The sequence below is a fragment of the Cryptosporidium hominis genome (assembly GCF_000006425.1).
Source record: "Cryptosporidium hominis TU502 chromosome 6 CHRO016091, whole genome shotgun sequence".
NCBI classification, from domain to species: domain Eukaryota; phylum Apicomplexa; class Conoidasida; order Eucoccidiorida; family Cryptosporidiidae; genus Cryptosporidium; species Cryptosporidium hominis.
Genome location: NW_666564.1, coordinates 1 through 1,494, shown reverse-complemented (window position 1 = coordinate 1,494; position 1,494 = coordinate 1). Strand labels below are relative to the sequence as shown.

Here is a 1,494-nt window from a genome sequence, read left to right as displayed (position 1 = left end):
GGTTCCCAAACCTTTGCAGAATTCCTTATAGAATTTATTATAATTCTGGGATAAGTGTTTTTGGGACTGAAAGCAGTAATGAATCAATTTTTTTCTCAATATCTTCATCTCATATTTCAAAGGAGTTTTTAAATAATCTCTTTTTACCTTCCATTAATACAAGAAATCCAGGTATAAGAATATTGGTTGACTATCCTAGAATGAAGGTTGCTGAGCTTGTTTCAATAAAAACTTTGAGATATATTCTAAGACCGAAGTTGCTGACAAAACCTATTGTTGAACCTAACAACAATCCTAAAGAGTTTATTCGTTTATTATTTAATGAAAATTCACTTCTAAAGAAACGAGGAATTGTTCTTTCCCCCTCAAATTCAATGAATATTGATGAAGAATTGCTTTCCATTTCAAAGTTGGTTAATTGCAAAGAAATTTTAGACTTGAAAGATTTTGATGCTGAACTGAAGGATATATCTGATCCAGTGAATTGTATTGTTGAGGCTAGAGTTGCTGAGAGCAGTTACATTACTGAGAATGGCAAGGTTGAATTTAATTTCTCAAAAATATCAAAGCACTATTTACTGCCACTAATATTATTGTATTCAGATTTAAAAGAGAGTGAGGCTGAACGCTTTAAGCAGATTAGTAAAATAAATTTAGGTGAAAAGCTCCTTTGCATTAATAAACAAAATCCAAACTATGGATATATTGGCACAATTGTAGATGAAGCTCGAAGATTAGTACTATTTCGAATTCCAAAAAACAAGAATAAAGTGGAACAACTTCAAAAGAGGATTTTTGAATATGCTTTGGAAGACTTATCTTCAATACAATGGTTTTCTATTGAGGATGTTGGGAAAATAATATACAAACCTTTGTTAAATTGCTTAAGCGCAAAATGCGGATTAGATGCTACTAAATCACTTGAGTATATGCGTTTTTCAACCTTATTTCTTAATAAACTACTTATTGGCCCAATTCAAGTGAAGTGCAACGATAATACTTTGCAAGAAATATCAATGAACCTTTTTAAATTTGAAAATAAATTAAAAAATAAGCTTTATTTACCTTTATATAGTAAATTCGTAGATGAAAATTCATTTATTACATCATCGAATACTAATGTGGAACTTGGGACTCCTATTGTTAGCAACGAAGCAATAAAATCTATATTAGAATATTTAGACCTTTTCCCTTGTTTTGTTTTGGCTATTTTTAAAAGTTTGGTATTATTGGACCAAGTAGAGTTAGATGAGCACATAATAAGTTCTGAAGGAAAAAATATTTGCTCGAACATATTTAATATTGAAAATAACAATGAAAAGGTTGAAAACGTATTTAATTTAAAGAAAATACATGTCAAAGATATTTTCTCAGATTTGATTGATTCAAAAGATCAAGACTTCAAATTTAATGTAATGATAAAGGTAATTAAGGGTAAATTATATAGAAATTTACCATTTTTATCTTCACGTTCTAATTCAGCAACAATGCTTC

General features: G+C 29.0%; 1 protein-coding gene across 1 annotated transcript; it reads left to right on the top strand.

The window, feature by feature from the left end:
• Window positions 1-200: 200 nt before the first annotated feature.
• On the top strand, window positions 201-1,494 carry Chro.60243 (hypothetical protein; the record flags this gene model as incomplete). Its single annotated transcript, XM_659918.1, has 1 exon — window positions 201-1,494. A coding segment is annotated over one exon (1,294 nt), but the record flags the coding sequence as incomplete, so codon positions are not given.